This window comes from Dromaius novaehollandiae, chromosome 2 (genome assembly GCF_036370855.1).
Source record: "Dromaius novaehollandiae isolate bDroNov1 chromosome 2, bDroNov1.hap1, whole genome shotgun sequence".
NCBI classification, from domain to species: domain Eukaryota; kingdom Metazoa; phylum Chordata; class Aves; order Casuariiformes; family Dromaiidae; genus Dromaius; species Dromaius novaehollandiae.
In genome coordinates, this window is record NC_088099.1 from 150,574,215 (window position 1) to 150,594,259 (window position 20,045).

Sequence of the window (20,045 nt, forward strand, 5' to 3'; positions counted from 1 at the left end):
AATGTTAGAAACCCAAAAACATTTAAAGAGACAATTTCCTTAAAGTTCACGTTGCTTGAGTGTTTCAAATATTACTGTTTGAGGAATATAAAAAACTGGAAACAAGTCTCTATAGCACAAATAAAATACTATTAAATAAAGTTTGCTAATTCCTCCAATTACAACAGCATAAGTGTACTTTTAAAATAGTCTGGTTAAACAACAAAAAGCATAGATTCACCTTCAGTAATTTAGTGCTGCAGTCTTCAGGTTAGAGAAGTGTCAGTGACTGTAACTGTTTTTGCATCAAAAACCCCAATTTCTTGAAATATGATAGAACAGATTCTTCCCAAATTCTGATTTTATAACTTAGTCTGACACCAAACACTTTATACTTGAAAATGATCATTCAGCTTACAAGGATGACACATGGCTAGTAGAAAATGCTATTTTCTATATACAAAATACTTGAATTCATTTTGACATTACAGGAGCTACCAAACTTTCTTGATTAAAAGACAGGAACAACAATACATATGCATACATCGTGTAAATCAAAACTTAACTATGACATGGTCTAAGCTGTCTTGAAATCACATTTTCAGATGTTCAACACTATCAGGGCTGTTTTAGTATACAATAGGACTAGCAGATAAAGGGAATTGCTAAAAAGATTTATTTTGTCAGATCGAAGTTACTTTTCCTTTGCAGACTATATATACACTCTCACTAAATTTACAATTCACTTTTATAAGTCAAATTTTATACATCAGAATTGTACTTACTATACTTCTGACGTATTGCAGACTAGGATCTCATTTTTAGTCTGGGATGAACATATAACCGCTTACCTATGACTTCAATACTTCTATAATATTAGTGTCTTTCACCAACTAGAGGATGGACTGACTTGCCTTTTAACATAAGTCTACCATACAACATTGGACAAATCACTTCATTCTGTGTTTCACTTTTCCTATATGTAAACAAGTTGCTAGTTATCCTGTCTGAACACCTTTCAAATCTAAAAGATCCCTACTGCTTCACAGTTTAATGTAAGGAACAACACAAAATGAAGAGTACTAAGAAATATATCTGTTAATAGATAGATATTTCAATACCAAAGCTAACAGAATTGACATTATGAAAAGTAACATCCCAGTGATTCCTTTTTATTCATACCAAATGTACAAGTTGAAGTGAAAGCAAAGTAGTGCTGTTAAATGCTGTCTTACTTCAAATATCAGAACTTTATATTAAAGTTCAATGCAAAAATCAAATTTTAGAACAGATACGGATTTAAGACAAGACACAGGGCTCAACACTTAAACTGTTCATAACTACGTATTCTGTATATTGTTTCGTGAACACCAATGCTTAAAACCATATTAACAGATGCTCAAAATTAGATTCTTGCATTAAGATTGCACTGTGCATGGTTATTACATCAGTATTAACAGTGGATACAATTGATCGTTAGCCTTTAGTAACCGTATCGTCATGGATATATCATGGTTTACTGTTACTCACAATATATGTTATCATTACTAGAAGTGTTTGAAGCACAACAGCTTGTATACATGCTGTATGCTGATTTCAGGTGAAATCTTTGCCATAACACCCCCCCCTCCCCCCGCTTGCTATCAAGCACCTTGAATCTGCTATTTCTGCACCTGTTTACAACCTGGTATAATTGTGACAACAGAAACATTTTCAAGAAAATGCATGCAAACTGGAACATACAACAATACATACAGTTCAATGGTTTTAAAATGGAAACAAGAGCTCCTAGTCATACAGCAATTCCTTTTAAGGATGCCTGAAAGAGAAGACTTAGATCCAAAGCCACTTCACATATTCCATTCTACCCATTCCTTTTTAAAAGGAAAGGAGAAAATTTTATTTTGCCCTCCCACTGAATGATACCACATTTTACTTTATAATGAAAAATGAGTTAAATGAGAGAAAAGGAACACCAGAACACACACAAGAAATCCCAAAACGTTACCAGAAGAAAATTGCTACAGTCTCTGTAAAACAGCACACATCAGAGAAAGCTTTAGTCCTTACCTGCTGAATAACCTTGACTAAATCTTTTAGCACTTGTCTACGTTTTCGAACATCCTTATTTGTTATGACTGCAGTTGTTAGGTATCGCAGGATATGTGGGCACATTGTCTGAATCGCATTGAGATACCTGAATAGAATAATCCAGACACAGCTCAGATGATGCAGTTTTGCATCCAAACAATCAAGATGCATCAAGGCCTATACATCTTCTATGTAACACAGTATCGATGCTTATGACTGCCCATTTATTCAAATATTCAAGGATGATTTGTTAACCTAAAACCAGATTATGCGAACCTTGGTGCTTGGAAATTGACATCCGACCATGACAGGCAGGAAGGAAGGGTGCAGTGCTACAACAGGGAGAACAAACCAAAACAAAAAACCCCACAGTCCATATGTTAAATCCGGGTCACCACTGCCCTACACTGATTTCATGGGAGGGAAGGGAGTGAATGAGTGTGTGTCTGAGATCAAAAGTGACTTCCTTTGGTATGACCATACAAGGCTGCAACTTTCCAGTTCAATTGTCTAATGAATTAACCCATATTTTTAAGTGAGAAATACAATCCAAATTATTACTTTCGGAAAAACTATGAAACAAAAAGAAGGCAAAAAAACCAGCAGAATTTACAAATTTACTGGGTTTATCATGTAAAAATTCAGCCAGTTTTCTTTAGTACTCTATTTAATAGCCAACTGTCATCTAGTATGGAAAAAAAAAAAAAGAGAGAGAAAACAAGACTTAACATACTACCGATAATTTCTCAGAGTTCACTTGTTCCAGACTCTTAAATCTGCATATAAGAAGTCACTCCTCTCAAATGTTAATTTGAGCTGTAATGTTCCATTGCTCCTCACTCAACTTTCAATGCTATTTCTTCCAAGACATTCCTCAAGAATCCTTTTAAATAGGTTCTGCAATATCAGAATAGCATATAGAGGACAATACCTTCCCCTATAGCCCTAAAAGGTGTGGTAGGAATTAGTAAACTGGTTATTTTAATCATGTAAAAATGTTAATAGCATTAGAATTTCAGCTTTGGGCTGAAAACACTGGACTTCGATGATGGCACCAAATACACCACCAAGTCTGCAGATGACAGAACTGGGAGGAGTGGCTGATATACCAGAGGGCTGTGCTGCCATTCAGAGGGACCTCAACAAGCTGGAGAGACCGGCAGAGGGGAACCTCAAGAAGTTCAAAGGCAAATGCAGGGTCCTGCACCTAGTGAGGAACAACCCCAGGCACCAGTACAGCCTGGGGGCTAAGCAGCTGGAGAGCAGCTTTACAGAGAAGGCTCTGGTAGAGAACAAGTTGATCATGAGCCAGCAACGTGCCCTCGCAGTAAAGGCAGCCAACGGTATTCTGCACTGCATTAGGCAGAGAGCACTGCCAGCAGGTCAAGGGAGGTGGATCCTCTCCCTCTACTCAGCACTCTTGAGACACGCCTGGAGTGCTGTGTCCAGTGCTGGGCTCCCTGATACAACGGAGACATGGAGCTACTGAAGCGAGTCCAGCAAAGGGCTACTAAGATGATTAACTGACTGGAGCAACTCTCTCATGAGGAGAGGCTGAGAGAGCTGGGACTTATCAGCCTGGGGAAGGGAAGGCTCAGAGGGCATCTTATCAATATGTGTAAGTATGCGATGGGGGAGAGGTTAAGAAGACAGAGCCAGACTCTTCTCAGTGGTGCCCAGTGACAGGACGAGAGGCAATGGGCACAAACTGAAACACACTTCTTTCCTGTAAGGGCAGCTGAGCACTGGAACAGGCTGTCAGAGAGGCTGTGGAGTCGCCTTTCTTGGAGATACTGAAAACCTGACTGGACACAGTTCTGGGCAACCTGCTCTCTAGCTGACTCTGCTTGAGAAGACCAGTTGAACTAAATGATCTCAGCAGGCACCTTCCAACTTCAACTATTCTGTGATAAGCTTGCATATTCATCTTCTACCTTCATTCTGTTTCAAAAAACCCAGCAACACAGCACAGCACAACTTACTGTGGTTGATAGAGAAATAGGTCAATGATGTTGTCTCTCCCTTTAGGATGGTTGAAAAACACAAATAAAGACCAGTGGATAAGCCATGTTCTTTGCTGAAGGGACTGCAGTGGAGAGCTGACAGACTAAATGAAAACATAACATTGATTTAAACCAAGGTACAAAAAATTAACCAACTAACAAAAAAAAAAAAATCCACACCATACAAGAAAGTTCATATACACACTAATGCACAGAAACCTACAGTTGTTCAGCAATTTGTGATTTTCCACTGACTCTGTCTTGTTGCTATCATTATCAGGCTGAGTTTAACCTCCAGCTTTTTAACTTGTCAGCTGCTAAAGATAAATCTCCCAGAAGTTACAACCTAAGATAGAAGTTTTTCCAATATTATGTTCCAAATTGTTTGCCCAAATTTTTATTCTGTTTTGGCAGCTGTATGGATTTTACTTTTCCAAAGATGACCAGGCTAGCATATATAACTATTTCACTTCTTAATCCTGAACTTTGTGCCAGGTCTTCCCCTCTTCTGATGTGATTTGAGGAACTAACCGGTTTCTCTAGCTTTTTACCTTTTTCTCTTCTCTGAAGCCTAACAAGAATATTTTGTCATGCAAAGCACATCTCAGACAGTGATGAAACACCACAATCACTTTCAGCCAGAAAATAGGAAGGTAGTTATCTTCATTTAAACTAACTGGTACAAATAGAGTTTCAGCCTAAAGCACATAGACCTGCTCCAAATTTCAGTGCCACTTCAAATAAATGTTATAAAGCAACATGTTGAGAATGAATGGACACAGCAAAGTAATAATCACTCAAAGGAGCATAACAACTAACTGATTCCGTCCTAAAAATCCCTTGAGTGTAGCAAAGAATTCAAATTTCATAGTGTTACTATAACCACATAGGTTCATAAAGCTCAGGAAAAAAAAAATCAGAAAAGAAAATCTGCTAGCATTAATTACCTGTCACCAAAATAACAACAAAAAAAAAAATCTGAGGCAGGGAGGCGAACCAGCTCCCCACACCCTCATGATTTTAATTTAGGACAGTAAAGCTCTCCTAAACTATTTCAGATATGGCCACTGAAGTCCCATGAGCAGATAGTAAAACTAAGGCCAAGTTCCTCAATATCTTAAGTAGCTCTAAATTAGTACTTGCAGACCCACACTTTCCCTTCATTTTCCCAGTGCTCATCTGAACCTAGGAGGAGCTGGTGAAGAAGCTGAATTGGGTGAAAACTCATTCTCCCCCCCCACGCCGGCTTCTTGGGGACGGAGTGATACCACAGTAAGGCCTGGCTCTTGCAAGAAACCTCTGCAAGTCACCAGTCCCCTAATATAAGCAGAAAAGCAACCAAGACAGCTTTCTAAATTAAGCTTACTAAGTTAAAACAGCACAAGAAAGAGCAGGATAATTACCAGAGCCAGCAGAAGGAGAGAAGAGAAGAGCAAGGAAACATTTATCCTGTAGACAAGCTCAGTTGCTTCCAAATTATACCCTTCAGAATGCTTTAAACTGTTGCAAAACTAAAACCTGTATGTCCTCTGTCACAGCATTGATTACCTGTAAGCTACTGAAAGCTGTACTGAAGATGTATCCACTAACAATTCCCAGTCATTTTCACACACTTGCTCTCAAACTTATTCTTGAGGGAGGTTCATTTTTACAGGTATTTCCAATAAACAAAAAAAATACAACTGTATTTCAAACACGATAAAGGGAAGCATATCATTTGAAAGATTTCAGTATTTCTTCACCATTGCTTCTTGAGCATCCTTCTACTCTTCCACTAACATCTAAGAAATACATGAGGCTGTTAGTACAAAAGTGTGGTAAATTGCTCCTAAGATACTAAAAGTGCTTCACAAAGACAACTGCACCAGGCCCTCTAACTTCCTACCTTACCAAGATGATCAAGCTTTTTTACTTACATTATTATCTATTGTCTCCTTTAACCTTGTGAGATCTTCCATGGCTGCATCCCAGTTCTGCATCAAGATTTCAGATGCCAGCTTTCCCCACAGAGAACTCAAAGCATTTCTATCTGTTGCTGGAACCTGTTTTCAACAACAGCAAAGTCACACTTTTTTTTTTTTTTTTTTAAATGAAAGAGTATTTTTTGCACTATTTTAACTTTACAACATGCCAGACTTGCATGGTTCTACCTTTCCAAATGATGTACTTTTTTAAAAATCAATTTAGACACAAAAGGACAAGCAGCATTAAAAGTAGAAAATCTTGTCAGAAGCAAGACAAAGCTCCACGTATACTGCAGATTCCTAAGTTAAACAACAGAAAAGAATGAAATGGCTGAGCACCAAATGACACTTTTGTTCCAAGTTTTTGAAACCACGTAAGAATGCCTGTGAACTATTAATAGACACTTCTTAAAAAGCAGATTCCCAAACAGTAAGTAACCACATCATAAAAGATAATGCTCAAAGTTCTTTCTGCTAGCGCTGTGCCTAAAGCATACTTCTTACAGGAGTGTCCTGTAAAACTACAACTTTGCGGTCATGAATTGCATTTCCTGGGAACAGTAGTTTTAAGGTCAAGCAATGTTAGTTTTATACAGGAATGAATTACACTAGGTCATTCATAGTGTCAAATTCTATTCTCCTATGACAGTTACAATAGTTCTTTTCATAGATTATGTTTCACCACATGTAACTTTAAACAAATCTTCTCCTACCAGAAGCAGTAACAAAAGTCTTATACCAAACTACAAGGACCAAAACCAGCATTTCACTTTTAGAAATTAATTTTGACATTAAGAACATTATGCTAAGCTAGAATTAAAGCACCAAAAAATTAAGGACAGCCACACACAAGACTAGAGAAATAGAACTTTAGTTTCTTTCTCAGAATGTGAAATGTACATATAACAAAGTCATACAGAAGAACACAGCTTTATCACCAATGTTTAGACTAAGAATTCAATTCATTTCTACTTAAAACACTATTCCAAAAATTAATGATTCTCTTTACATTTCTCCTTCTTTAATTATAGTCAACTACATGAAGAATTACTGTGCTTTACTTTAGCAGCATTCCATGAGATTTAGGATATTTTTAGATAGAACTAGGAAGTAGACAGCATAAAACAAAACTCAAAATGCTATCACTATAGATTATTTTCAGCAATCATTTCACATATTTTCAAGATACATGGTTTAAAAGTCATTACCTTGCAGAAAACCCAATGTGCCAAATTAGCAGGCAATTTTATTTCAGGAGGTTGACGTGCACTACACTGCTTCCAAATCATTGTGAATAGCCAACTGTAATCACATAACTGCCTTCAGATACTGCAGCTGTTCTAGCTACAGTATCTGGATTTTCAAGCGGTTACCTTAAATTTCCATTTGTTAGTAAAATGTCACATTCACTGACCACTGACAATAAATTTACTGTGCTGAGATTCTTAGAAGACACTAAATCTTCATTCTCAAAATTCACTCCCAGCATTAACAATGATATGAATTACAACAACAAGAAAAGAGTTGGTTAAGAGACCATGGATCTGCTCCTACGATTCTTGTTTAAGCTGTTTACATTTCCTAGTTAGATGATTTTTAGTCTTAAATACTTCACAGAATTCAAGAGAAGACAGATAAGAATTCAGATAAGGTGGCAGTTCAACACTACTACCAGTTACCTTCAATCTATCTGCAAGCTTTTCTCCACTGTTGGTAATCCCTGTACAGAAAAGCGAGTTCTCATTTTGCTGTTATTTTTTCTAGGGTATGTTTAGAGTAGGAAACAAGAAATATTCCATAATTAAATCTAACCACAAGACTTACAAGTTTAAAGAAGAGCTCTCAATTCAGCATGAAAATAACAGAATTGCTGGACAACAGCCAGTGACAGTTATTAATTATAAATCTGAAAATCTTTTCAAGACTTCCTTGGTGCAGAATAATTCTCAAAAAGCTCATAAGTATTGTATTTTACTATAGATAACTAAAATAGTCTAAATATTTCATGAAAAGCACTTACCAAAACTCTAAAAAAGTAGAGGTATTCTGCAGCTCCCGAGTAATTACCACATTCATACTGGAATTTTGCATACCTGTAGAGTGTATCTAAGTACTCCTGCCTAAACTGAAAAGGAACACAAAAAAGGTTGTCTTCACTAAGAAAAAAAAAGTGTTGCTACAGGCTGTTACAGGACTGTTTTTGAAGAGTAAAGATTTGTAACAGACATCTAAGTAATCTTTAAAAACTCTTCAGATTATTTGAAAGATGTTATAAACTGGAAAGACAGAAAAGAAACCATTTTTATTCTTAATCCATGCCACTGAATTAGTAATTATACTAATACTGGAGGAAAAAAGGTGAAATTCTGCATTATGAAATTAAGCAAATTTTTTACCTGCAAGTATACTAACATTAAGCTCCAGCTTCATTTTTATTTGTGTAAGACGTACACGTTCAAAGGCATTCAAATAAAATACCTGAACATTAGGAATTCTGCCTATTAGTTACATTCAAACTAGATAGGCCAGAACATCGGTACTAACATTCTGCAGAACTGTTGGCTGTGGGGGAGTTTCAATGGGGATGTTTAGAATTGCATTCAAATAGATCAAACAATTAATACTTACACCATGCTTCTCAGCCAAATAGTCAAACAGCATTCGACCGTCCCTATAATAAAAAGATAAAAACAGCTGTTTTTACAAAACAAACTGATTGCCACCATTTACTATGCAACACAACCTCAAGTTGTTAAAACAAAAGTTATCTTGCCAAATAGCAAATAAATTGAAAGAAAAGAAATTTTTCTGCTTGTTGCGTACAAGCAACTACAGAAATACTGAACCAACTCCCAAAGTGTCATGAAATTAATAAAAAGCTTCAAAATCTGCTAAAATTAATATAATTAAAAATAAAGAGTGGTGTCTGCAACAATAGCCAGAATTAAGAAAGAGCAGGGGTGGTGGAGGGAGGATTAAATTTGGCAGCATTCTTAACATTTTGACTATGAAAATTAAATTCTGATTTAGAGCTCTTCCCACTCTCACATTTTAATTCCACAGCAATTACTAAAGCTAAACAGTTTGAATTAGATAGCAAACAGGAAAAAACCTGCCAAGACTAAAAAAGCCAAACTGAATTAGAAATGATATTTATCCCGCTACTAACACTGGGATACACTGGTTAGCAAGCATCTAACAGTAAATACCTGCAGAATACACAACTAAGAACAATAAATCACCCTGATAAGTTCTAAATCGCTAGTTGACACATGCGATAACACTTATGAAATTTCTTTATTCAAAGTGGACAACAAAAAGGCAACAGGTATTATCTTGATCACAGGAAAGTTAAAGCCTCCAGGAGGCAAAATGGAGATAATCTGCAGTCAAGAAGCCTCCCATTAATGCTAACACTTAAAGAGAATGCTGACCACAGGATTTTAGACACCTTTACTATTTTTAGCAGTAGTTAACTTAGCAAAAAATTTGTTATCCAGCATCTGCAATGGATCTCAGTCAGCCCTTACATGGAAATTTTAGTATACTCTTTTCAATGGAAAGAGAATTCCACTCAAACTCAGGTGCCCATCCTTTGTGAACAAGCACCATAGTCGAGTTCAAATACAATAGCATTTTGAAAATATTCTCAATCTGGAACTTCGATTTTACTGACTGTCTTTCTACAATACAGGAATTTTTTTTTCTATTTTACACCAATTTCACCTTTTGCTCTAAAGAGTTAATATTACATACCCACATCTTGCAGTCCCCACCCCTGCATGACTCTATAGCTACCCTCCACTTCATCTCTTCTGAACATTCTCTTTTCAATCAAATATGTGGACAGACACAAAGATTTAGTCTAAGTCTCCAGAACAACCTCTGGAACAATGTTTGATGAACACTGTTCAACTGCAAACTATTTCCGAAAACTTGCATGCTAGCTGTTCTTTGTGAGAAAATATATACATATGTTTTTTGCTAGCAGATCAGATAATTCTATCTTCTTCATACTTTTAAATATATGTCATGGTGGCCTGGTAAACAAGGTGGGGGAGGGAACCTTTTCCATATACCAAATGGAGTAAAACTTTAAACAAAGAAATTCGGTAGCTCTTAAGAGTTCTTACACAAAGGAAAGCATTCACATTTTTAAGCAGCATGATTATGGTATTAACTAGTGTCATATATTAGGCCATGCTGCTGAAAGGAAGTCATTGCACAACAACAAATTAGCATTTAAAGTCGTTGCTAAGAAAAAATGCTTCGTAACAGAAGCATTTCCAGGTTTAGAAAATAAGAACCATCCAACTCAAACCACTTGCAGAAGAATCTTGCCAAAAGAGGGTGATATCCTAGATGGATGTTTCTACTACCTTACCAAGCAAAAGAAAAGATAAAACAAAAAGCTAGGAAAAGCTCTGCGAATACCATGCAGTCTCCTAGAAATCACAAGACATACAGGGTCGACAAATGCATTTCCACATGCAAGATAGTTCTCCTCTCAGTCCTCTCCCTGCTATCGCCATCAAGTAAAGAATCTGACATCTGTCCGCTGTTTTGACCATCCTGACTCAAAGCGAGCCATCAAGGGGCTACCCTCCATTCAGAGCTTAAAGCCAACTACATCATTAGACAGTAAAAGGAGATTCTTTTCCATGTCTAACAGCGAGCTGAATTTTTTGTGCAAATCGAAAGTCTCATTCCATTTCTATAAACACCCTTCTAGGAAGTGATGCATCACCAGGGCATCACCAGGGCAAGCAAGCTGAATTTATGTATACAAATAGATCCATATCCTTTAAAGCACTTTGTAAGATGTGTGCAACCATGCTACCTAAGAGTCCTGAGGTCTCAATTAGAGTTACGTAATCTTTAAACTTACAGTGAGTCAACTATGTATTTGATTTATGCCCTTTTACTTCTGCAGAATGTTTCATTCAAGGAGTAAGACAACAGTAATGCTTCTCGTACCTAAAGAAGCCTATGGAAATCTTGGAAAGGAAGATGTGGACAATTCAGAGAACTATCATGTTTGATAGAACATGATTTAACTGAAGAAAAGAGTGCCAAGCTATAAATTCCTCTTGAGACAAAGATGCAGTGAAAGTACATGCAGAAGACACTTTCAGAGAGCATGGGGAAATCAACTGACTGCACAGCTAAAAGGTTGTTTAATTAGAAATTACAGTATATAGGTCAAGATTATAAAGCGAAATGGCACATTGCCAAAGTAGGTAAGAATGACGGTCCTTAGGAATACTCTTGGAAGCAATGGAAGAATCTCATGAGTTTTTTCCAGTGAAACACACTTCAAGGGTGAGGAATACTGACTCTTCCTCTCTAATCTTTAAAGTCTTAATGCCTTTCTCCAACAGCTGCGTAGAAGAAAGAAGAAAAGAAAGAAAAAAAGACTTTGGCTTATTTTTGAAAGAACCTCCACTTGCAAAATCTCTTTCACACATCTTCTACTATATCCCAATCAGACTTTGATCTTCTAAACAGCACTGTGACGGATCAAAAGTCATGATCTAAAGGCCTGATAACATACATCTCTGAATTCAATACAAAGAGGTCCAAATCACAAGCAGATATTCAAGAGGTCAAAGAACCAAAAAGCTAGTATCTACTTATTTAAAGCATGTTCCTCAGGTCTAGGTAAATCGATAGCTTCTGGCTCAACCTGATGCTCCCCCTTACTGTAGAACCTCAACAATCTGGATTAGAAATTTTGTTAAACTAATAAAAAACAAAACACACTTATAAGCAGTAAAGCTTTCAGCTATTTTAAGAGTGAAATAGATATACCAGCTGTGAAACAAAACTTCTTGCATATGAAGATAGACCTAATGTTTCATAGCATTAGGCAGGTTATATTTCAGATGTTTTTTTAACATCACCTCTTGCTTCCAAACAGAGTATTTATGCTTCAGAACCTGTATGGCTGACCAACTTCTTTGAACTAAAGATCATGTAACACAATATTTTCTCCAAGAAATGCTCATACTTGGAACCGCAACAAGATTTTTATGCAACAAAATTGTTTTAACAACTGGCTGGAGGCAATGCAAGAACTGAAGATCTCTATATATGAGTAAGAAGTTCAGTCAGGTCTGAAGACTGACATGATAACATCAGGAAATACCTTTTCTGAAAGTTAAGATAGTCCCAGACAGTAACGTAGATGCAGTTAACTAATTTTCACTTCCAAAGCTATCCTTTCAAGGGCTCCTAGCTTTGAATAACCACTCATGTCACAGGCAAGCATAAATCCTTTTCTGAACAGAAAGGATTTATGACATGAATATCTATGCAGAAGTCTGATATAACAGTGGCTCACTTAAACCGACAATGCTTTTTGCAGCAGAAGCTTAAGTATTTTCTGTTTATTACAGAACAGAAAAAGCTATGTTCTTCTGAAATGCTGAAGAACTGATGAATTTCATTATTTCCACTGAAATATTGTTTCACATATACACCAAGACCCAATGTGCTGTACATCACCATTTCTGCATCAACTGCATTCTATGTTAGATCATAACAAATTCTGCAAACCATGTGTAGAGCAGAGATAAAACATGTACTGTTTATCTACATATGCTAAAATGATGATCAGATTTCTGAGTAAGTTTGAGGGGGAAGGGGGGAAAAAAAGAAAAAAGAGAGGTCTGCACTGACTCCAGTCTAAATATTAGAATTTGAAAAATACTGGTACCTTCAGAGAGAATATCAGCTGAGGTAAAGTAGTCTAAATGATCTATTAACACAAGCGACAACCACCATCTTGTCTTTGTAGCTTCTTTGAGCTTGCCAATAATAAACCTAAATAAAGGCTTCACCTTCAAATTCAAGTGGAGCCACATATACTCCTGGAATACATCTGATGGGGAACGCGCTATCTGAAATCTTAAAGCAGATGAGGCTGAATAAGGAATATATCTAGTTCATTTTCCAGGGAATGTCTGACATACAGTTATAACAGTGATCAGACAACAAGCATTTCCGATGCAAAGACAACAAGAAGTAACTTAAAATAAATGAGTATTTTTTCATATCTCTGTTGAACTGGTACAACTACTTCAACTACTACAGCTGAATCCTTTCCTAAGGGGACTGATTTAGGCTTAACCATACAAAAACCCTCATAGACCTTAGAATACAAGGTTTAGACAAACTCATTCCACTTTACTCTCACAAGCAAAGTGAGGAGAAATCATCCATCTTCCTCAATTTGCAAAGCTCAAGGTTTTGTGTGGCATATTTTAATGACATGAGCACCTATAGCATTTAACTTGGGGCCTAATACTAAGTCATAGCTGCAATAAGGAAGATTCCAGTCTTCTCATAAAGAGGGTGACCATGCACTGGAACAGCTTGCCCAGAGAGGCTATGAAATCTCCATCCTTAGAGATATTCCAAACTCAGCCAGACAAAGCCCTGGGCAACCTGATGGAAGGTAACCCTGCTTTGACTAGGGAGCTTGACCTTCCTCCCAGAGGCTCCTTCAAAACTAAACTATTCCATGATTCAAGAATTATCAAAGTCTCAGTCCAGAGGATTGACCCCCTCTTCTCCCCCCGCCCCCAAATCCTTAAAGCTTGGCACTGTTCCTTAAAAAGGTGATTATAAGCAGTTCATCAACAAGTTAGCCTGTTCGGAAGGGGAAGGCTGGGGTGGAGAGGAAAAACAGGACACTGGGATAGACAGGACTCCTGAAAGAAACATGCCCTAGGAGGCTGAAAGGATGCGTATCCACCAGGCCTCCCAGAGTAAGAATGACAACATTCCATAATTCTCTGTTGAAGGTAGAAAAGAGAGAGAGAAGGCCTCCTAGAAAAGGGGTTCTGAATTGTTTCATCCCCTATTCCCTCCAAAAATCATCCTTGGCTGTAATTTGACAGCACTAAGTGACTAAATGAGTGTCATTTGGCCCCAGTTGATTCAGCTAAGCATTAAGAGGAAAGAGAAACCTCACATACCACAGATAAAAGCACAGAAAAGAGTAACTGTTTTGTGGCTGTTTTAACCATGTCACCACAAGCACTACTTAAATACTGTCTGGAAATAAAAATGCCTTTCTTTGCAGTTGCTACACAGAGATCATTCCTACCCTTAGCATCCAAGAGGTACCAAAAATCTTCTCAGGAAAGTTAATATATTAAGAATTACCTAGTGGACTGCATTTGCCTTGTAGTCTCTGGATCTTCAAACATCTTGACAATAGGTTCAGTTTCTGCCTGAAGCTGTTTCAGCTGTGCAACAACAGTAGTTCTCTTTTCACGCAAAGCTAAAACAAACAAACAAACAAAACAATTGACATAACATTTAAAATTTTTAAAGGAGAGCAATTGCAGTTATCTGGTGCTGATAACACAGTTCAACTCCATCTTCTCCAATTCCCATCTATCTTGTCTTCTCATCTCAGTCAAGTTACAAAAATAGAGGCATCTAAAAACTCCTTAACTGAAAAAGTTTCTATCATTTGGTCCCTTTATCCACAGTGCAGCTCTAAACAAACGAATAAAGAGCAGATAGCTACAGCAGAGTCAGTAAAAGCCTGCAGATACCCTGCCAAACACAGAGAGAAGAATGGCCTTTTAGATAAGTTTGCTTATTCTAGATTGGTTTGGAAAGTTTAAAAAAAAAATAAACATAATGGTATGATAATTTTCCTTTAACTAACAAGGTCCGAAAAGCTCATGTTTAGAATACTCACCTGAAAGTTGAGAGAAGAAAAGAATTTATAAAGGAGCTCAATCTGCAAAACTGTAATTTGAAATATTGTGTGTGCCTAATTAGATCATTAAATCATTTCTGGAAATCAGTAGGAATAGAACTTACATGTTTAGAACTACTTTACACGTGTTTAGGATTATTTTACATAGATCCAAACTTTTCCACCCAGTGCTACCACATGCAATAAAGCAAACACTTAAACAAAACTCTGAAAAACCTAAGTGCTAAAATAACCAGAAGATAAGCAGTTTTAAATTGGCTGTGGGAGCAAAGAAATTTATGGGATCAGCCAACCCAAAAACAAGTCCCAGGAGAGACCAGTATGCAGGAAAGGATGAAAGTGGGCCACACACCAGAGCATCCAATGCCACAGTGAATCTGTTTGATGTTTCTTTTGTGATTATGACTATGCATGTATTTGTAAGTGAGGTCCAAAGTGAATGAACACCATAACGGTGACCCAGTCTAAATCTGAGAATGACTTGCCTGATAAGAAGTATTCCAGTAAGGAGACATTATCTCCAACTTCAGAAGAATCTTGAGATTATGAAAGAGGAAGGGGAAGAAACGAAAGCAAAGCCACTCAGTTAACTTACTAAGAGTACAGAAATGTTTTTCTTTGACATCTGCTGGCTCTAGGATTGTAAATTGATCTTACAGAAGACAAAGGCGAGTATACATTGCACACAGACATTTCAAAGTATAGCAGCATAAGTCAACTTAGCTGTGACTAGTTACAACAGTAAGATTTAAAAACAAAAGTTTAGTAGGAAATTGTAATGAAGAGAACAATTCTTCAGATAAAAATACCCTGTCCATACCATCTTGGTAAGTGTTGATGCATGAAGTGACATCTCAGAAAGCTCTCAAAGTGAAGACCTCTTTACAAAAAACTGCACAAGCAAAAGCACCCTGAACTACTGATTCCGTAAAGTATTACTTCTGCTTAAGTTAATTCTATACTGTTGAACCATTGTTGCTAGTCTTATGCATCATCACATAAAAGTCTTGCTAGTCTTATGCATCATTCATAAAAAACAGTACCTGTGCTAGGATCTCAAAAACTTGGTCAAAACGTTGGATTCAACACCTATAACTCTATCAATTCTCTTCACATATCTCGGAAGGGACTAGTTGCCAACTCCTCCGTTTAAAGAAACTGAAGGAATAAGATTCAGAGGCAGAAGAACAGTTGGATTTTTTACCTGACTAGGCAACAGCACCCAAGCCTCTTCCTTCTAAGCTGCAGCTAAGAAAGACTGCTGTCCCACTACAGTTTTAGCAAAACATGAGGCACTCCATAGAATGAAAAAAAGAGAGGGGAAATTAGGTGGCGGGCAGGAAGCAGATATTCAAGAAAACCAGGGTTGGAGGGGAGGGGAAGGCAGGGGAAGGAACCCAAACACAACCAAAGAACCAAAACCACATCAGATAGAAATTACAGAAAAAAAGGATGTTCTATTTCTCTGCTTTTCCCAAGTGGCACGTGGGAAAATAAAAATTACAAAAGTAACTACGAAAGCTTCCAAAAAAAAAAAAAAAAAAAAAAAAAATCCCAGAGAATACAAGGAGGTTAATTTTTCATATGCTTCTATGATTTCATTTGGAGTTTCTTCCCCTAGAGAAATAGTAACTTACCTCTTAACAAAAGTTACCCATGCACTTTCACATGCAACACTTACGTATTTCCTCAAGATCTAAAACATCAGCCATGAAACAGACAAATTCATGGCATTACTTATAACAGAAATCCAGTCTTAAGACAGCATATACTTTAAAGAAAGAGTTATACTGACCCCAAAGTACTGTTCAATACCGTTTAATTTTACAGGTGAAAAAAATCAAGTGTAACTCTATTAGGCTCTACCACTGAAGCACTTGGAACGACCAAGACTGCACTGAAGTACTTCATATACCATTCTAAAAGTCTAAGCTTGTAAAAGACTAAAAGTCCACATTTTCCAGGATTAGAGGAGACTGTTTCAGTAGTGCACACTTTTTTCTTAAAGTCAAAGTTACTAAACAGCATTCTAGTTTGAGAGCAACATGCAAATTCTACTAGCTGTTTATTATTTTATATACAAAAGTTGTAAAATTGGCAATTATTTTACTTCTAAATGAGCAGCTTACCATGAGGAATTTCATCAGAATAAAGATTTTTATACACATCCATAGCAAAATCCACCATGTTGGTATCGCTAAGAAGATCCAGTTTTCCTTGGAGGAGTTCTTTCTCATTGTATATCTAAAAACAACAATTAGCAAGAGATTTCTTTGGATACAATGAAATGGTCTCCAATTAATATAAGCATTTACCCTTATAGTATGTTTATAAAGTTTTGTCAAAGCATTTAAACATCAAATCTCACAGCTTTTCAAAAGGTTTCACAGCTTCTTTGTCATTTGCATACAGTCTGTCAACCTTTCCAATCTTGACATCAATTTCTTGCTATTTATGAATACCTAAACTTTCAAGGATAATCAGAAGACAAACAGCATTCTAGATGACTTTCCCTAATGAAAGCCAATTGGTTACTTAATGGGCCAAAACAGATGCTGATTCACAAGGAAAATCCGGCATGAACGTTTTGACCCGGTTTTGCAGTTCTGAACCCAGAAATTAAACAGATGCAATCCACAGGTGAAGTTCAGTAAATACTTTTCAAAAACAGCATGCTAAACAGTACAGACTCACCAAATAATTTAATGTGGAACTCAGGAAAAATACTTAGGGTCAAACTTACCATTTAATTCTAACACAGGTTAATATGAAATATGTTACTAGGTTTACAACATAAAAGCAAATTTAATTTAGCTTGTATAATTATGTGATGTTCTTTTAAACTTGTTCAACTATTTTTACAGTTCCTACCCCATAATTTAGCCATCAGTTGTATACTGCTGTTACATATTCAGGATGTATGTGGGGACCTAAACTTACATATATCCCCAAACTACATCTGCATGGAGACTGTATTACAATCCACTGCATCACAGTTACGGACATCTGAGATGGAAAACCCACAAGAGATTAATTCAGCTTTGAACACCATTTGGTTCAAAAGCAGGCTAGCAAAAATAACAAGGTTTAGTTAACTTCAACTGGGTTTAGTTAACTTCAACTGGGTTTAGAGCAAACACTGAAATACCAAAAATAACGTCCCTAAGACAACAGACATCAAGCAGCAGCTATACACAAGATACAAAAACATAGTAGGTTAGGCTGTTTCACTGTACGCAGGCTTGATTCTGAAGCCTAAAATAATACTTATTTCAAAATTCAAGTATTACAATTTGTTTCCATTCATTTTAAAATGAAACAAATTAGATGCTTCAGACGCACTAAACTCTCATCAATTTTAACTGCAGCATTTACCTCGTTATTTGGGTTCCCTTTAATTTTTATTAATATAATTAAATAAGAAAGACCAACGGGGGGGGACTTGCGCTCGCTTTAAGCACAAACGCGGAAAGTTTTAACGATGACGGCAACCTTCACGTAGCGTCGCTCAGCAAGACCTCCGCTGACGCAACTCCTCGCACCGCCCCGCGGCCGCGCAGCGTAGCGCCCGGCCACCGCGCGGGGCTGGCGACGGCGACCGCCGACGCTACCGGGAATTCGCAGACCGCGAGCCGCGGCAGGGAGGGAGGCCGAGAGAGCTCCTCTCCCTCCCTGCCGCAGCCCAGGGCGCGGAAGGGAAAACGCAAGGAGGGAGCAGAGGAACTCCCCCCACGGCCGCCCTGCTCCCTCCCCGCGGGCAAGGTCCCCACGCCTCCCCCCCCAGGCGACGTCGGGGCCCCGGGCCGCCCCGCACCCCCCCCACCGCGGGCAGCGGGCGCCGAGGGCCCTGGCGGGCCGGGGCCAGCCCGGGTGCGCCAAGCGCGGCGGGGCCGGGGAGCCCCAGGCCCGCGAAAGGAACCAGCCGGCGGCGGCGCCTGCCGCTTCCGCGCGCCCAGCGGCGGCGGGCCCGGATGCCCCGGCTGCGGGGCGGCCCCGTACCTCCTTGACAGAGAGGAACTCGAGCAGGGGGAAGACCAGGTGCCGGTCCAAGAAGTGCGCGATTTTGGTGGTCAAGTCGTACTCCGCCATCTTGGGGCCGGGAGAGAAAGGCGCGGGGCGGGGCTCAGGCACGCGGCGGCGGCCGCACTTCAGGGCGCTGCGCATGCGCAGACTCGCTCGAGGGGGGGGGGTGGCCGGCGGCGCGCGCCTGCGCGAGGCATTTCGCTACAGCCCGCGGCCGTTGGGGAGAGGGTTGTACTCGGCTGTCCAGGGGGCCCTTGCGGGGCTTCAGCCCTTGCGGGGCTTGGGGCCTCTGCCGCGGTGGTGGGAAAAGAATGGCTGGGCTGGGTCTTGGAGTCGTTCAGCCTTGCTTGAGGCGGCTGCGGAGCCTGGTCGGGTGCGCAGGGCAGCAGGACTGAGGTCTGAGGTCTGGTGGCGCTGGGGGCTGGGCCCTGGGCCCTGACCGAGGCTGGCCTCAGCCTGGGCGCGGTGGCGATATGGCACGTTACTGCGCGTTCAGTTTGCCGGTTGTGCTGCAGTCAGCTTGTCAGGGCCTGAGCTCAGAAGCGATTCGAGTTGCTCCTTAGAAAGGGTGTGGAGTAGCCTCGAGATGTGGGTCCTGCTCCATTGCTGTGTGCTCGGCGTGGAAACTTGACCTGGCTGAATCTGGGAAAGAGGAACAGGAAGGGGGCCTAAGCTGTCTTTGTCGCCAAGAGAGACCGGTTAAATGTGACAATGGAGTTGTTTGTTGTGGGTGTGTGACCGATGAGATGCGATGAGATGGGAAGATAGTGGATGACAGCTGCCAGAGTGGAACTCAGGGAAGGATGTGCTAGCATTGAGCTTAGCAAAAGAAACGTGGAACCATTAACAGAGATCATAGCTGGTGTGTATATTTCTTGTAGTCAGTGTAAGGAAGATCAGCAGGTTCACTGAGATGTTTAACTCACCAGGATGTTAAAATAAGCTATAAAAGTACAAAGTGCATTTTACACTTATAAGAATATGTTAAAAAGCCTAGAAAGGAGCATTCTCCAACAATCAGAGCCTAACTTATCATATCAGCTGGAATTGTTGGATATCTGGTTCCTTTTCAAGTGACCTGACTGCCTTTTTTCTTTTTTGTATTAATCTTTTTTTGCTATTTTAAGTTGGAGGTCAGAGCTCCCAGTCAAAAAAAATGTACACCTTCACAACTCACATCATTCAGACTTACTGTTAATACATGTTAAATCTGTGTGTGTTAATCAGGTTTGACTGAGTTACTTG

The 20,045-nt window shown here is 38.9% G+C and overlaps 1 protein-coding gene across 1 annotated transcript in view; it reads right to left on the minus strand.

Moving 5' to 3' along the window:
- EIF3E (eukaryotic translation initiation factor 3 subunit E) overlaps nucleotides 1–18,935 on the minus strand; it is a 29,733-nt gene extending 10,798 nt beyond the window's left edge. The window contains exons 1-8 of the mRNA XM_026099714.2: nucleotides 18,777–18,935; nucleotides 16,907–17,021; nucleotides 14,210–14,327; nucleotides 8,666–8,708; nucleotides 8,058–8,162; nucleotides 5,990–6,115; nucleotides 4,053–4,177; nucleotides 2,050–2,176 (exon numbers count right to left, since the gene is read on the minus strand). Of these exons, the coding sequence (XP_025955499.1) occupies nucleotides 2,050–2,176; nucleotides 4,053–4,177; nucleotides 5,990–6,115; nucleotides 8,058–8,162; nucleotides 8,666–8,708; nucleotides 14,210–14,327; nucleotides 16,907–17,021; nucleotides 18,777–18,866 (849 nt within the window). The 5' untranslated portion in view covers nucleotides 18,867–18,935. The remainder of the gene's footprint in view (nucleotides 1–2,049; nucleotides 2,177–4,052; nucleotides 4,178–5,989; nucleotides 6,116–8,057; nucleotides 8,163–8,665; nucleotides 8,709–14,209; nucleotides 14,328–16,906; nucleotides 17,022–18,776) is intronic.
- Nucleotides 18,936–20,045: the final 1,110 nt, after the last annotated feature.